Below are 14060 nucleotides of genomic sequence, written 5' to 3'. Positions count from 1 at the left end.
CAAAATGCTGTGCTAAAGGTAAAAGGAATAATCTTCCATGTCCCTGATGGGACAAAAAGGGAAAAAACATTTCTCTTGCAGCAAGGAAGGCTCTGATATTATGAAAATAGTAGAAAGGATTATGAAATATCAGAATAAACTGCCTGCAGAGATTGCCGTGTCTCCAACACCTGTTAATTTTAAGATGACTAAAACCAGCCTAGACAAATGTTCACCAAGGCTAACCACAATATAACTTGAAAATCTTCACCCCCCCTACCGGTTCTGTGACTCTTAGTAAGGATTTACACCAGTTTTTCTAACAAAGTTGTACCTCCTATATAATTAGCATTGTATGGTTTTAAGAAGAAAATAGCTGAAATTTATCTATCCTAAATGGAGTATCATAAAAATTTGATACACATGCTTATAATAAAGAAATTAGTGAACATGTTTGTTTATTGTGATTATCGTACTTTAAAACATATCCATGCAATACCCTCATTTTCAAAAGGAAAATTCGGCTTATAGAAAGTATGTTACCTAATCTCAAGCATAAGGAAAACCGAGGAAAGAGCAGAAGTGAATGCAGATCTTTCTCTTTCAGACCCAAATCAAATTATCCTTTTATTCCTGGGTATGCTACCATGTTCCTGGCAAACAGAGCTGATTAAACAGAGCTTTGACAGAAATGTCAAAGGACTTTCTTTAGGTCTGGAACAGGCAGAAACTCAGAACTGTCTAGTTTTAATAGAGAATAACATTGCTGAAGAAAAATAAAGCCAAATCTAAGTTTCTAATCTGCCTTCATGTTGCTCTATTAAAATGAAAACATTTTCCTCCCCCAAAGGAACTATGTAAAAATTGGTTTAAGACATTTCCTAAGGTGTGTATGTAAAATGCCTCCACTTACCCCAAACACGGCTTCATTAAGTTTCTGCTGTAGAAGTCCCGTGCTTTGGCACACAATTCTTCAGTCATCTAAACAAGTAATTTATGACATTAGTACACAAAACAGTGCTGCATTATGAATATTTAAAAATCAGACAAAAATATGAAATCTTATATTTTCCACGTTGGTTGGTGCAAATCAAATTATCTATTTTAAAGAGACGAATGTTCAAGTACAATTTTCTGTATATAGTTTGAAGTGCTTTTCTACCAAAAAAGAAGCTTACACAAAGAAGCTAAAGAAAAAGCTAAATCAGCATACAAAACAGAACTAATATTTGAGCTTGAAGGAAAGCTTAATAAATCAAATTCAGCCTTTCATCCACTCCTCTGTTGATCAGCTGCATGCAGCAATTTAGCATATCAAACAAATGCTTTAGATAATCTTTGCAAAAATCTTTTCATGACCCAATGCTATGTAAACCATTTACCACAAGATTCTAACTCTTAGGTACTTCAATAAACCTGTTTGAACTTCTACAAAGCCAAGATTCTGCAAGACTATGGGCTAAGAATATCCCAATAATATCCCTGTAAAAGAAAGTACGGTTTCTTTCTATTTGAATGTGCAAATAGCGATTGGGCCTCAGAAAACACTGGGCTTTATCTGAATGCAAAATATTTGTATATTTATCCATATACTGTACAGATCAACCATTCCACTTTTAGACTGCTTAATATAATATTTGAGTGGTTGGCAAAAGAGAAAACAGCTGAAATAAAATTGCAGTAAACTCACAGGACAGATGTAAAAAGAGAAGACAGAACTAAGCACAGTCATACAGAGGTAACTAAGAGAAAAATCTGGTCATACCACATGCCAGCTTACTGACTACATTGCTTAGACTGCTCCCTCGCACAGTCATACAGCAGCTTTCTACTTCTTGGATGTTTTAAAATAACAGTTTTTCTTCTCTCTAAGTGACTTTTTTGGATCAGTAAAACAAAACCATTTACCTCCTTATTGCTTTAGTACAATAACACTGCTTTTAAATGTAACTATTAATTGTTAGCATTGATAGCACTTCCCAAGATATATCGGTTCAAGTGTAATTTTAGGAATTAGCCTAAGCAAAATTAGTTAATGCAAAGGAAAAACATGCTATTGAAACTAGCTTCATAGTTATGTGGAACTCTTTTAAATTATGACCAACTATGAGAAACAATGAGAACTGTAACTAACAATTCAGTGCTTGAATGCCACATCCCTGGTTCATACATGTAAATAAATCACGGACAGCAATGAAGTAATAACAAGTAACACTACCTCAGTTTTGATTACCACAAAAGTAAGAGTTTAATAGATCAACTAAACAAAGAAGAGCATTAAGTAGAGGTTATATTCATTAAAAAGTCTGTATCATTTTAAATATTATACAGGCAGTTAAACAGCTTTCATCACATATTTTCATATGGACAGATCTCCCAAAGCCAATCCCAGCATTGGTCAGCTACTCCCTCTGCTGGATTAAGCCAGTACAGGTCTACCATGTGAACGCCATTTGTTATTATTTCAAGTTTACATTTTTTCTTGGTTTGTTTCCCTTTTCAAATAAACACAAACCACTTTTTTCCTTGAGGTGTTCTGAAGGGTCTCCAACACAGGAAATTCAAACTATTCAACCATACAGCGAAGCGCAAGGCCTCTGTTTAACATTTGAGAATTCTTTTACTAAACTTAAATGAGGAAGGAATTGTAACGCTTAATCTTGTCATCCTCATTCAGGTTCTCCTAAGTGTGTAAAACAAAAACAATTAAGCCAAATTTATATGAGCGTGGCTATTTCTGTTTGACATCCACAAGAATCTCAACCATTTGAAAGCATCCATCTACAATTTTTCTCAACCTATAAATTATATTTATTCATAACGCTAAATAACTAGAAGTATATTCATATGTCAAATGAATATTTGTCACATGTCATCACAACCCCCTGCTAAACCACAACCAAACAAATATTAAATAAAAAATCAACAAAACCGCCACAATGCTACAAAGTTATCAGGTTAGAATTAAATACTTAGGTCAGTTTTTATATGAACTGCTTCTATTCATCAATCCAAAAAAGCTCATTTTTCATTTAAAAGTTCACAAAGGAAAAGTCCCAAAATCACGCACCATGCAGTTTAAAGTTCAGTAACAGAAGAATCATTTTTAGCTTCCTTCTCGTGTACATTTAGCAACTGTTAAAAATATATTCATACATACATATATACACATTCTTATTCTTTATTCATGTGTGAAAGAGAGCTATAGGGAATCAGTATATTCATCATTGGAATAAAGTAAAATATTTGACACTGATACCCAACAAGTTTTCAAAACTCTTGAGATACAACATTTTTTCATCATTGAAATTACCTAAGTACACAGAGCAATAGTTTTGTTGATGTTAAAATACATTTTCTAAACAGTAATTTCCATTCATTTTGCTGAATGGCAACACAACCTTGTGGTGTATCAGCCACTTGTCCCAGTTTTGTATTATCAGCAAACATGTTGAGGAGACACTGTTTCCTCATCCGGGTCACTGATGAATATGTTGAAGAAGGCATTGTATCTTGTTATGTCCACATGGACGTGGCAGCACCACTTCCCCTTCTTCCTCACCTCTCCCTTCTGAACAGCCCATAGCCGTCAACAGCCACATGCGAGTCATGGGATTTGTCCCACCAAGTTTCAGTAATGGCAACCAGGTCACAGCTTTCTAGCAGTACAGTGGTTTCCAACTCCTCGTGTTTGTTGCCCATGCTGTCTGTGTTGGCATAAAGGCACTTTGGCTGTGTTGTCAGCCATGTAAACTTCTCAGAGGAACATCTAGCCCTTAATTCCCTTGAGATATTTCACTGGTATTTCCCTATTGGCTCCTGATATCCCTGGAGCCCCTGGCTCATCTCTGTAAGACTTCAAGCATGCTGGGCCAGCACATCTCAGAGCAGCAGACTGAAGGCCCTCACCAGCACCCCATCCTTCTAACCTTCGTGTGTCACCTCACAGCTCATCATAGGCAAGCCTGTCACTATCCTCCTCCTCCATCAAGTCTAGACTAGAAAGCTTGGCTTCTCTCAAAGGCTTCTCTCTTCCAGCCATAACCCTATTCCTCACCCTACCACTTCAGCCATTTATCTTCATGACAAAACTCTTTTGGATCATACAGCAGAAAAATCTTAAGCAAGCTCTACATTCATATTTAATTTTAACATTGTAAGAATATAGCTTGTAATAACACTGAAAGTCAAAATATACATAGTGTTTGCAGGATTACAGTTTGACTTTTTATGGATACTGTGTAAAAAAGTAAATCTGGATGAGAACTGAAAGAGAAATCAGACAGGAATAAAAGACTCAGACACAGCAGGGAATCCCAAATTATTTGGACATTATTATTTGGACTCCAACTGCATTTGGACCATGTCCAAACCACAACCTAATGATAAAAAGGCTTCAGCAAATAGTCATTTTAGAACTTTATATCCTTAATTTTGTGAATACATATATAAATGTTCATAGGTCTCAGCTTAGTTTTGATGCTCCTTAATACAGGGACCAATATCATCTCATTTGTCTTCACATCAAGCATATTTTAACTTCATAAAGAAATTAAAATACAATAAAGTGAAATAAGAAATATGGATAGATATTAGCAAGCACCAGCCTCTCAAGAAACAAGAAAAAATTCTAAAAAGACACTACATAGGCTAATTTTTAACTGGTTCTTTCTTTTAAGAAACTCCGTTTAATCTTAACCTCAATTCTTTCTTTTTTAGCCCATTAAGTTAATGCCACTGTTGCTATAAAGGTATTTATAACTTTTGCTTGGAAATGTAAATACAAGCTATTTTTGAAGTGCTGAATCAAGAAATACACCTCACACAGATATATCTCATCTTTGTTTTTCTGTGCTTAAAAAAAACAAACAATGATCAAGAGACAGGATCTCAGGAGAGGTACTCAGTCTGCGTGGCACTGCTGCTCTATAATTATTCTAAATGGCTCAAGATTTCTTTATTAATGTTTCCATGGAAATCCTGGCTGCAATAGCTGCTTGCAAATGGGATCTCTTTTTTGGTAGCTTAAAAGTATCGGGATGTCTCTTAAACCTGTATTTGTGCATGGTGCCTTTCTTTGTTTTAAGGAAACTGAAAACCAGCTGCCACAGATTGTGAAACAGGCAGAGGTATCACAGATAAAAAGGGAGGAAACTAAAAAAAACACAAGGAAACACGTAAGAATCCTAAAGGCAAACCTACCAATTCTGTTTCCACTCCAATCCTTGTGACAAAGCTTTATTCTCTTCACATTTCATGGAAGGCTATTTACTCCTGGGCCAATAAATATCTAATGCACCAGTATCCAAAACACAGCCTGCGCCATCCTTACTTCTGCCAGGTAGTACCCACAGCGATCAAAAAGGAGGGAAGCATCCATCTGAAATCCAGAAGTACCTCTGTAATTAAAACTAACAAACTTAAGCCAACCTAGGGAAGGTGCCAGTGAGGTTCACTGTGCTTGCCTTTGGTTTAGTCATCATTTGAGTATAAATACAGATTAAGGAGCAGAAGTAACCGAAGTACTGCATTCAGTTCTAGAGTCCTCGGCATAGGAAAGGCATGGATCTGTTAGAGTGAGTCCAGAGTGCATGGAGATGATCAGAGAGCTAGAACACTCCCCATTCAAGGAAAGGCTGAGTGTGGCTTGTTTAGCTTAGAGAAGGCTCCAGGAAGACTTTAACACAAGCCTTCCAGTACTTAAAGGGGGCCAAAGGAAAGATGGGGAGGGGCTTTTTACCAGGGAGTGCAGTGATAGAAGAAGCGGTAACAGCTATAAGCTGAAAGAGGGGAGATTTAGATTAGGAAGAAATTTTTTCCTGTGAGGGTGGTGAGGCACTGGAACAGGTTGCTCAAAGAAGTCATGGACGCCCCGTCCCTGGAGGGATTCGGCACCACGTTGAATGAGGCTTTGAGCAACCTGATCCAGTAGAAAGTGTCCTTGCCCATGGCAGGGAGGTTGGACCTGGATGTTCTCTAGGGTCCCTTCCAGCCCAAACCATTCTATGATTCTATGATTACCTTGTTCTACCTTGCTTCTGCTCTTAAAGTTTCCATGAATTATTTGAAGCAAGCTGTTAACAAAAGGAGGACACAAACAAGCCCCATCTAGCAGAGAACCTTAGGGGTGTGAAAGACTGTGGCCAAGGCTGAGGCACCCAACCAGGCGGTACCGGGGCACTGCAGAGGGGTACAGGAGACCCTTTCAGGGGGAAAGGGGCAGGAGGGGTGGGGGGTGGAGATTGCTACCCTCCCAAGGTACCAGCTAATCCTTATAGGAGAGGTGTTTCATCTCTCTGATTGTCTTCGTGGCCCTCCTCTGGACTTGCTCTAATAGATCTGTGTCCTTCCTGTGCTGAGGACTCCAAAGCTGGGACACAGGACTCCAGGTGAAGTCTCACAAGAGTAGAGGGGCAGAATTACCTCCCATGCCCTGCTGCCCACACTTCTTTTGATACAGCCCACGATACAGTTGGCCGAGGAGCCCCTGGACACTCCTGGGAGGAGCCTCTTAAGCACCCCTTGGAGAATCGTCTGAGCACCCCTGGGAGAATCTCTTGGGCACCCCTGGGAGGAGCCCCCAGATGACCCTGGAAGCCCCTGGGCACTCCTGGGAGAATCCCCTGGTCAACCCTGGGAGGAGCCCTTAGGTATCCCTGGGAGAATCCTTTGGCACCCTGGGAGAATCCCCTGGTCACTCCTGGAAGAATCCTTTGGGCACCCCTGGGAGCACCCCTGGGCACCTCTGGGAGGAGCCCTCAGCACCCGTGGGAAGAGCCCTCAGCACCCCTGGGAGAACCCCTTGGGCACCCCTGGGGGAACCTCTTGGCACCCCTGGAAGCTCCTGGTCACCCCTGGGAGAATCCCCTGGGCACCTACAGGAGCATCCCCTGGACACCGCTGGGACAATCCCTTGGGCACCCCTAGGAGCACCCCTCGGGCGCCCCCTGGGAGAATCCCTTTGGCAACCCTAGCAGAACCCCTGGACATCCCTAGCAGCACCCTTCGGGCTCCCCTGGGACCTCCCCCCTGTCAGCTCTGGGCGGAGCCGCCGCCGGCAGCGGGGCCGGGCCGGATGGGGCGGTGTCTCCGGGGCGATGTGGGGGCGGCGCGGGGCGATGGCGGCGGCGGCGGTTTTGGCGGCGCTCGGGGCGGGCGCGTGGTACTGCCTGGGGCGGCGGGGGCTGCGGGCGGCCCCGCGGGCAGGTGAGGGGCGGCGGGGGGAGGCACCCACAGCGCTTTCGGAAGGCTCCAGTGCGTGTTGTAGTTTAAAAAAGTTGTTCTTTTAAAGCCCCCCCCCCCCCAAAGGAATATGTCCATTCTGTATTTACTTAGTAGGGTGATTTGCTCTTCCGTTATTGCAGTGGTTTATGTTCCTCTGTAATTTAAAGCTTAAAAAAGTGTTTACACGGAATGGCAGAATGACCTGACTTGGAAGGGATCCACAAGGATCATGAGCTGCATCAAAAGCAGCGCGGGCAGCAGGGCGTGAGAGGTGATGCTGCCACTCTGCTCTCGTGAGGCCTCACCTGGAGTCCTGTGTCCCAGCTTTGGAGTCCTCAGCGCAGGAAGGACGTGGGTCAGGTTGCTCAGGGAAGTTGTGGCTGCCCCATCCCTGGAGGTGTTCAAGGCCAGGCTGGGTGGGTCCTTGGGCAGTCTGATGGGATGGCCCTGCCCATGGCAGGAGGTTTGGAACCAGATGATCTTTGAGGTCCCTTCCAACCCAAACTGTTTTCTTATTCTATGATCTGTTAGAGCGAGTCCAGAGGAAGGCCACGAAGGTGGTCGGAGGGATGGAACGCCTCTCCTATAAGGACAGGCTGGTACTTTGGGAGAGTGGCAATCTCCACCCCCACCCCTCCTGCCTCTTCTCCCGTGAAAGGGTCCACTGTACCCCTCTGCAGTGCCCTGGTACTGGCTGGTGGGGTCACGCTGCTCCCTGCTGGGTGGGGGTTTGTGTCCTCCTCCTTTTGCTAATAGCTTGCTTTGAATAATTCACGGAAACTTTAACAGCAGAAACAAGATGGAAGGAGGTAATCACAGAATCGTAAATGGTTTGGGCTGGAAGGGACCTTAAAGATCATCGGGTTTCAATGCCCCTGCCATGGGCAAGGACACTTTCCACTGGATCAGGTTGCTCAAAGCCTCATTCAACCTGGTGCCAAACGCCTTCAGGGATGGGGCATCCACAACTTCTCTGAGCAACCTGTGCCAGTGTCTCACCAGTCTCATTGATTCCAACTCTTATCCATGCATAGGACAACCCTAAAATTTACACCATGTGCCTGAGGGCATTGTCCAAATGCTTCTTGAATATTGTCAGGCTTGGCGCCATGACTGCTTCCCTGGGGAAGCTGTTCTGGTGTTCCACCACCCTCTGAGTAAAGAACCTTTACCTAATAGCCAACCTAAAACTCCCCTGGCACATCTTCCTGTCGTTTTCTTGGGTGTTATCGTTGGTCACCAAAGAGAAGAGATCAGCTTCTCCTCCTTCTCTTATGAAGAAGCAGTAAACTGCTATAAGGTCTCCCCTCAAGTCTCTAGGCTGAACAGACAAAGTGACTTCAGCCACTCCTCATACAACTTCCCCTCTAGACCCTTCACCAACTGTTTAGATGAAGTGCCAAAGCTGGTGAAGGGTCTGAAGCACAAGCTTTATGAGGACCAGCTGAGGGAACAGGAGTTGTTTAGCCTGGAGAAGATAAAGCTGAGAGGAGACCTTATTGCTCTCTACAACTATCTGAACGGACGTTGTAGTGAGGTGGGCGTTCTCTTCTTCCAAGTAACAAGTGATAGGACAAGAAGAAATGGCCTCAAGTTGCACCAGAGGAGGTTTAGATTGGATATTACGAAAAAGTTCTTTACCAGAAGAGTAGTCAAGCACTGGAACAGGCTGCCCCTGAGCTGTTGTGGAGTCACTATCCCTGGAGGTGTTCAAAAAGCATGTAGACGTGGCACTTGGTGACATGGTTTAATAGACACGGTAGTGTTGGGCTAATGGTTGGATTCAATGATCTTAAAGTTCTTTTCCAACCTCAGTGATTGTATGATTCTAAGATAAATATCAGGGGTTTTTTTCAAGTTAGCTCTTGGATTATCGTAATTAACTTTCACCTCTTTCCCCTCCCACCAAAGAATACACTGGTGTTTGTCTAGTGAGATGATGGCAGCAAATATGTGGAATTATAAAGGACTCAAAAGTCATTTCAAATCACCTGTGACTAGTGCAGTAGTCACAGATCAGGTCTTCAAGCTATTCAGCTAGCTAAATAGTTCTGCGTCTAATCTGGCTGACGATGGTCTTTGATGGCATTTGTGTCACCCTTTTATGAAAACCAGGTACTCCATGACATCATTCTGACTCAGAAACAGCCTTTCTTGGTGAGCCAAGTGATGCTATTCTTAGCATTGTGGTGGTTGCTTTGTCAAAGGACCTCAGGGTACAAGCAAAACATCATTATCGTATTTGCTGGAAGCAGTAGTCTGCGAGTCGCAAGTTTTATTTTCTTTTCCTACAGTGTCCAGATGGATTTCCACATTTCATTTCAGGCAACACAAGGAAAAAGAAATTATCCGGTTTGGTGAATATTCCTAGTAATTTTGAAGGGGATGTTTGCTGTTGGTTAACCAAATAGTAATGTGCCCCAAGCTCTTATTATGTATTCCTTTTATTTCTACTTTGAAAAGAAATGTGTAGGTAGAGGACTCAAGAAAAAGGACAGAAGTCTTGCTGGAGTAAAACAGTCTTTCTGTCATTATATGGTGTACAATGAAACTTAGAACAATGTGGCCTACAACTGAGCGCTAAACCTCAGCTTTGTAAAAAACGTTAAGTGGTAACTAGGTGAAATGTGTCAAACTTGGTTTCAATACTTTTAAATACTTACAGACAATAGTCTTCCAGCGTCAAGTCATGCCATGGATATGGATACTCTACAGAAACTTATTCATTTGCTCCAGGCCACAGATGATCCATTAATTCAAGAGCAGGCTTTAATTACTCTCAGCAACAGTGCTGCATTCTCTGTAAATCAAGTAAGTATTGTTCTGCAGAAAAAAACAGTGTTTCAATACCACCCAGTGTGGGAGATGAGAGATGCTGTTTTGCTGAAGAGTGACAGAGGCCTGAGAGCTAGGATAGCCTGTGTTCTAAAATCTGTTTTATCTCTATTCCTTAATTTCTGCTAGCCCAAATAATAATTTTACCAGCTTCACAACACTTAACCTAAGCTTGCTGTTCGGACAACTTCAAGTCTGTACAGAGTTCTATATTTTCAAAGTGCTGTAAATATATATTTTCTTGATTACTGTCATGTTAATAAAAGAGTTAAATTTGGGATGGGTTAAATACTTTCAGGATCAGACCTGAAATTTACTGAGATAATTTAAACTAATTTTTTATCTTTACAAATTTGTATGCCATTAACATCTCAGCAACTTTCCAGCTATGTATGCTTTTTTATCCTTTTTTTAGTATGATATTCACAACAGCTGTCTATTATGGCTTCTCAGGACTATTTTTTTTAATATAAATCTCTCAGAAGAGAACATAACTGAATCCCTAGGCACACTGGCCCATTTTTCATTTTCTTGAAGACAGCACAGGTTTATTTTTTCAGTGATGGTTAGAGTCGTAAGTGAGAAAGTTTTAAAAAATAAGTGTAATGGAAAAGAAAGATAAAGTTTTAGAACTTGTAATAGTAATATAAAGAAAGCTGCATCTTGAAAGCCTGTTCTGTTCAGTCAGGACTTTTAGGTGCTGTGACCTGGCTCAGCTGTTCTAAAAATTCGTTATGCAGTAATTACCTTTGATTCTTTATAGTCTAAAATGCTTTAAGCATGCTTTGCAGACCAAATTTTAGCAGTAAAGGTGTTGTGCCATTGACAAATAATATCCAATAATACTTGGCCCTAAACAGGACTATTCTTAATTTCAATGGAAGCCATTAAACAGAGTAGCCTGTTCTGGAAATTTTCATTCACACATTCCATTTGCATTAAAATGAAACTTTCAGGAAAGCCTTCAGCATTTAATTTAAATTTTTAATAATCTTATTAAATACATTTTATATTTCAGGATGTAATCCGAAATTTGGATGGCCTTTCTGTTATTGGAGGGATGCTCTCAGACTGTGTTCCCAAAGTTAAAGAAAAAGCCCTAAATGCACTTAATAATTTGAGTATGAATATTAAAAATCAGGAAGAGATACAGGTAAGTTTATTAAAGGGATGAATCAAAGTAATTGAGAGACAGGAGTTAGTACAGGGCTTTCACCATATTTGTTAAATACAACTGTTTTAATGCTATAGATATATGAGGCAGCAGATCTGGATGATCTATGCATCCCAAGGCCAAAAGTATAACTTAACAATGCATTATATCACTGGCACTTATCTTTTTAAAGGACAGTTAGGAAACTAGGCAGTTTTTGTTCAGCTTTCACCAAATGCTATTAAACAGAGATTGTGCTGCTAAGTCTATAGAAAGATTAATGTGAGGGAAGATGATTTCCAAACACGTCTAGAACATCAGCACTGGTCATGTAGCAGGACGGACTGCAGACTGAATTTAGCCTGACTCCTTGGGCAAGGGAGGAGAAAACAGTAATTGATCCCGAGTTTGTGTAAGACCAATTTTTCCAGGTGATACTTACATCTTGAAAGACTAGCATGTAATAACAATAAGAAGTCCTGCTGTTAAATGTAGTAGATGGTATGGGTATGAAAGGACAAACCATCAACAAAGCATCCACGTTTGATATTATAAAGTTAATCAATGGATCAAGAAGTGTCCGAGCAATGACCTGGTGCAGATTTGAAGATTTTTACTAGTCTTTTTTTTACTAAACTGCCTGAAAAAAAGCAGTTTATACGGGGTCATTTGCAGTATCTTCAGCGCTGAGCAACTTACTTGCCAACAGCAAATATTTCTGTAACTGCATAAGTGGAAAACAACTCCTTTGGTAAAGGCAAAGTAATTTTTTTCTTAGTTAGTACATCCAAAATTTGTTTTATACTGTCACCCAGAAAAAAATTTGGTAAATAATAGTTGTTCGTATCAGTTGTCATCACTGTTCTGAGGACTACTCCACTGAATGGGCCACATGGTTCAAAGAAAGGATGGCATTCCCAGAGTTGTCCTTAGCTTGTTTTCAACATGTAACAAGATGTTAATTGCTGTAAATGATTATTTTTAAAGCACTCCTTAAAGCAAATGTGCCACTTCCGAGATGGAGTCGGAGCAGTTTGGGTGTTCAGAACAAATTATGCTTCGGGAAGGTTAGCGGGCATAATTCTGAAGGTCTGCTTCTATCATGCCAGTAAAATGTTTGAATATATTCAAAACAAAACAAAAAAGTACTTGTTTCCAAGAACCTTCGTCACGTTATGTGCTCAGCCAGCAGTGTTCAAGAGGTATTTACACTGCTGTGGCTAGGCCACTGATACTATTTGTGAATAGAAAATCTCCCTGTATCCCAAACCATCTTCTCTTTATCTCCCTCCTTTTTTCCCCAGGTGTACATTACGCAAGTTTGTAGGAACATTGAGTCAGCTCCCCTGAACTCTGATCTGCAGCTAGCAGGACTCAGGTTGTTGACAAATATGTCTGTTACCAGTGACTACCACCATAAGATGATCAACTCAATTCCCTGCTTTCTTCATTTGCTTTCAGAAGGAACTGAAAGGACACAGGTACTGGTTAGTGTATTGTTACAAACCATTAAACCTTTTTACTGTTATTATAAAATGGTTTAGACTGTGCTTAGTAGCTCAAATATTAATTAATGATTGCAGATAGTACATGAAATCCCTAAAATATGGATCTATATTACTTTCTCAATGTAAATTCAGAAAGAGAAGAGGAAGGGAATCATGATAGTGGAACTGCTGGGCTAGAGCTCTACCAAACCAGTGCTGTGTACGCTCTGCCTCTACTGGCCTTTGCTATAGCAACTCCAGAATTCTTTTCTGCTTGCTGAACATTGCTGCTGCATCACAGAGCAAGGAGGATGTGAAAGGCTTCACTGATGCATGAATCTCTTTAGCGAAACATAACATACCAATGACATGGCTTTCCGTTCCCTTATGTTTATTACATCTTCTCCACCCTAGTGGCTGCATTGGGAAATTGTGCTTATTTGTGAATTACTGTAATATTGAAAGAAGATAAAAGATTCCACTAGGGACCGAATCCAGTGTTTATTCAAGATGTCACAGTACCATCAATATCAGTGTATTCATTTGCTCTATCAGATCAAAACTAGTTTCCCAAACCACAAATTTCCACTAAACTTAGCAGACCTGTTTTACTTAAGTACAACAAATAGCATTCGCTCTTTTCCTAGTGTTTAGTTAGGAGATTAATGTCACAAGGTCCAGGGAAGTACAAAGGTGTACTTGCATATGCTTCTGATCACATTTTAAATACAGGACTTAACCATCCTCTGTATATTATAAAAATATATTCTGTATTTTCACTACTGTGAGTTGTATCTTGCCTTATTTTGATGTTTACAGCAAACTGAATTTGCCTCTGAAATATCTGTACTTAGTACAGACGTGCTAGTGACTCCACAACCTTTTTTTTTCCCACACCAAAGACTGAAGCACACAACTCAAGATGTTAGTTAAACCATTCTACCTTTCCCTCTCCAAGTCAGTGCTGACATTAGTGATGCCCATTACAGCTGTGCTTACTGCTTTTGGAGCCTGCAATGAACTTCAATGTTCCTCATTTCAGATTCAAGTTTTGAAAGTACTCGTGAACTTATCTGCAAATCCAGCCATGACAAGACATCTTCTCAGAGCTCAAGTAAGGTTCTTGCTATTCCACTATATTTTTAGCATTAGTACGTGTGTAGATATGTGCAGGCATTAGAAGAATTTTAATATATTAGAAGTATATATGCAACTCCAGAGTAAAACTCTAGGAAGTACCTGGTTCACTAAAATTAGTAGCTAGATGCACATATTCTTTCACAAGCCAGCCTTCTTCCAGAGTGTAGTATAATACAGACTTGTAGAGGGAGAGGCACAGGGCCTGTGTGCTGGAAGGCAGCTGGTCATACTTCCAGTGTAGC

At 40.9% G+C, this 14060-nt stretch overlaps 2 protein-coding genes across 3 annotated transcripts in view; one reads left to right on the top strand and one right to left on the bottom strand.

Moving 5' to 3' along the window:
- The window catches only part of FBXL13 (F-box and leucine rich repeat protein 13), a 75358-nt gene extending 70033 nt beyond the window's left edge, over window positions 1-5325 (bottom strand). The window contains 2 exon segments of the mRNA XM_054068468.1: window positions 893-960; window positions 5182-5325. Coding sequence (XP_053924443.1) covers window positions 893-960 — 68 coding nt within the window. The 5' untranslated portion in view covers window positions 5182-5325.
- Window positions 5326-7076: 1751 nt separating this feature from the next.
- Window positions 7077-14060, top strand: part of ARMC10 (armadillo repeat containing 10) — an 8278-nt gene continuing 1294 nt past the window's right edge. Inside the window, exons 1-5 of one of the 2 annotated variants that reach the window (XM_054067249.1) lie at window positions 7077-7185; window positions 9869-10014; window positions 11057-11191; window positions 12496-12672; window positions 13721-13792. In XM_054067249.1, the coding sequence (XP_053923224.1) occupies window positions 7077-7185; window positions 9869-10014; window positions 11057-11191; window positions 12496-12672; window positions 13721-13792 (639 nt within the window). Of the gene's footprint in view, window positions 7186-9505; window positions 9556-9868; window positions 10015-11056; window positions 11192-12495; window positions 12673-13720; window positions 13793-14060 lie in introns of those variants that run through there. The other variant, XM_054067259.1, reaches the window with a different exon arrangement.

This window comes from Cuculus canorus, chromosome 1 (assembly GCF_017976375.1).
Source record: "Cuculus canorus isolate bCucCan1 chromosome 1, bCucCan1.pri, whole genome shotgun sequence".
Classification (NCBI taxonomy): domain Eukaryota; kingdom Metazoa; phylum Chordata; class Aves; order Cuculiformes; family Cuculidae; genus Cuculus; species Cuculus canorus.
Note: the sequence above shows the minus strand (reverse complement) of the source record. Positions and strands in the feature narration are given on the sequence as shown.